The sequence below is a fragment of the Notothenia coriiceps genome, unplaced genomic scaffold (assembly GCF_000735185.1).
Source record: "Notothenia coriiceps isolate Sejong01 unplaced genomic scaffold, NC01 NC01_scaffold00016819, whole genome shotgun sequence".
Lineage (NCBI taxonomy): Eukaryota > Metazoa > Chordata > Actinopteri > Perciformes > Nototheniidae > Notothenia > Notothenia coriiceps.
Genome location: NW_011349520.1, coordinates 63,898 through 65,547, shown reverse-complemented (window position 1 = coordinate 65,547; position 1,650 = coordinate 63,898). Strand labels below are relative to the sequence as shown.

General features: G+C 35.0%; 1 protein-coding gene across 1 annotated transcript in view; it reads left to right on the top strand.

Moving 5' to 3' along the window:
- Nucleotides 1-1,650, top strand: part of LOC104949788 (solute carrier family 41 member 2-like) — a 14,780-nt gene that overhangs the window by 2,613 nt on the left and 10,517 nt on the right. The window contains exon 3 of the mRNA XM_010776193.1: nt 516-664. Coding sequence (XP_010774495.1) covers nt 516-664 — 149 coding nt within the window. The remainder of the gene's footprint in view (nt 1-515; nt 665-1,650) is intronic.

Below are 1,650 nucleotides of genomic sequence, written 5' to 3'. Positions count from 1 at the left end.
TTTCCATTCCCACAACAATATAAAGAAATGGCATATTTTGGACATAGTTCGAATGGTGATTAATCATGATTAATTAATTTTTAAGCTGTGATTAATCTGATTAAAAATTGTAATTGTTTGAGAGCCCTACTTTATTTATCACATTTTTTCATTTGTTTTTCTTTATGTTTTCCCATTCATCGTCCTTATTCTTTTACAGATGTATTATTTTGTTGTTATGGTACTCCTATGAGGTCTGGATTTCAATTTCTGAATTGATATCGCTGTCTTTACATTTTTAAAGAATTAAGATCTTGAAATCTTAAATTGTGAAGTCAGTTCACAGCCTGAAAAATGCTTCTTCTTACTTTCTGTTCTTTTCATACTTGGAAACAAACAGAAACAATTCAGAATATAATAAATTGAATCCAGTAATCAGTAAAGAACGTTTGTTAAAAACGAGTGTTGTAATTGAGGTAAAACGATGTAAACAAGATAATTATGAGGTAATTGATGAACCTTTTTTATTTTCCCAGGAGCCAATCACCGCTCTGCTCAGGTGCTGCTCCTATTGGTGGTCCCGGGTCACCTGATCTTCCTCTACACCATCCACCTGATGAAGAGCGGACACACCACGCTGACGCCCATCTTCATGTCCGTCTACCTGGCTGCTGCTCTGCTGCAGGTGAGCACATCACGAGTATACCTGAGCTTTAATATGTGTTAGATATTCTGAAATATTCTGCTCTACATTTCCTGGTCATTATTCCACATTGAAGTATTGAAGCTCTATGTCACAGTCTATCTTCTGTCCATATAACATTTTTGGTATTTGACATTTATACTGCTTTAAAGAGGGTTTTCAACTTCATGATGATTGTCACTCCAAAGAAAAAGACATTAGGGAAAAAGCAGACCCCTCCACTTTTGTTAAAGCTGCACACATCAATATTTTTACGACTCTACAGATCCCCCAACTCAAAGAGATATTTGAGTGTATTTCAACTTATTGTTTTATTTTTCTGGTTTGCAAACGTTGTGTTATTCCAGTAGTATTATTATTATTATTTATTTTTTTTTTTTTACTTGCTTGTAAGCGCTTTATAAATGTAATGTATTATTATTATTATTATTATTATTATTATTATTATTATTATTACGGCTCTCGTGATGGAGGGGCAACAAAAACATTTCAAATGATCGTCATTCTGAAATGTTGTGTTTTCAGCTCTGTTGAACCCAAGTGGCCAAAAACATGTTAATGCAGCTTTAACTAGTTCATGTCTTAATTATTGTATACACGGTAGATATCCACGTTATTTGAGTTACTGTCTGAAGACTTTCAGCTAGTACATCTTTTGAATGTTTGTTATTACGTGTACTAGATGTTCATCATCAACTCATATAGGGATGTCCCGATCACCTTTTTTTGCTCCCGATCCGATTCCGATCATTGGATTTTGACAATCTGCCGATACCGATTTTTCCCGATCCGATCTTTATGCAATGCATTCAGAGAAAAACAAAGTAACAGATAACGGCTGGTCATCCAACGCGATGAATTCAGCTATCTTGGCTGTTATGTTTTTGGCCTTTTCACTGTTCTGGGGCAGTTTCTCTTTCCTTTTAAAAGTCTCTGAAAGTGTCGGTTGTTGGCTGCTGTGTATTCGT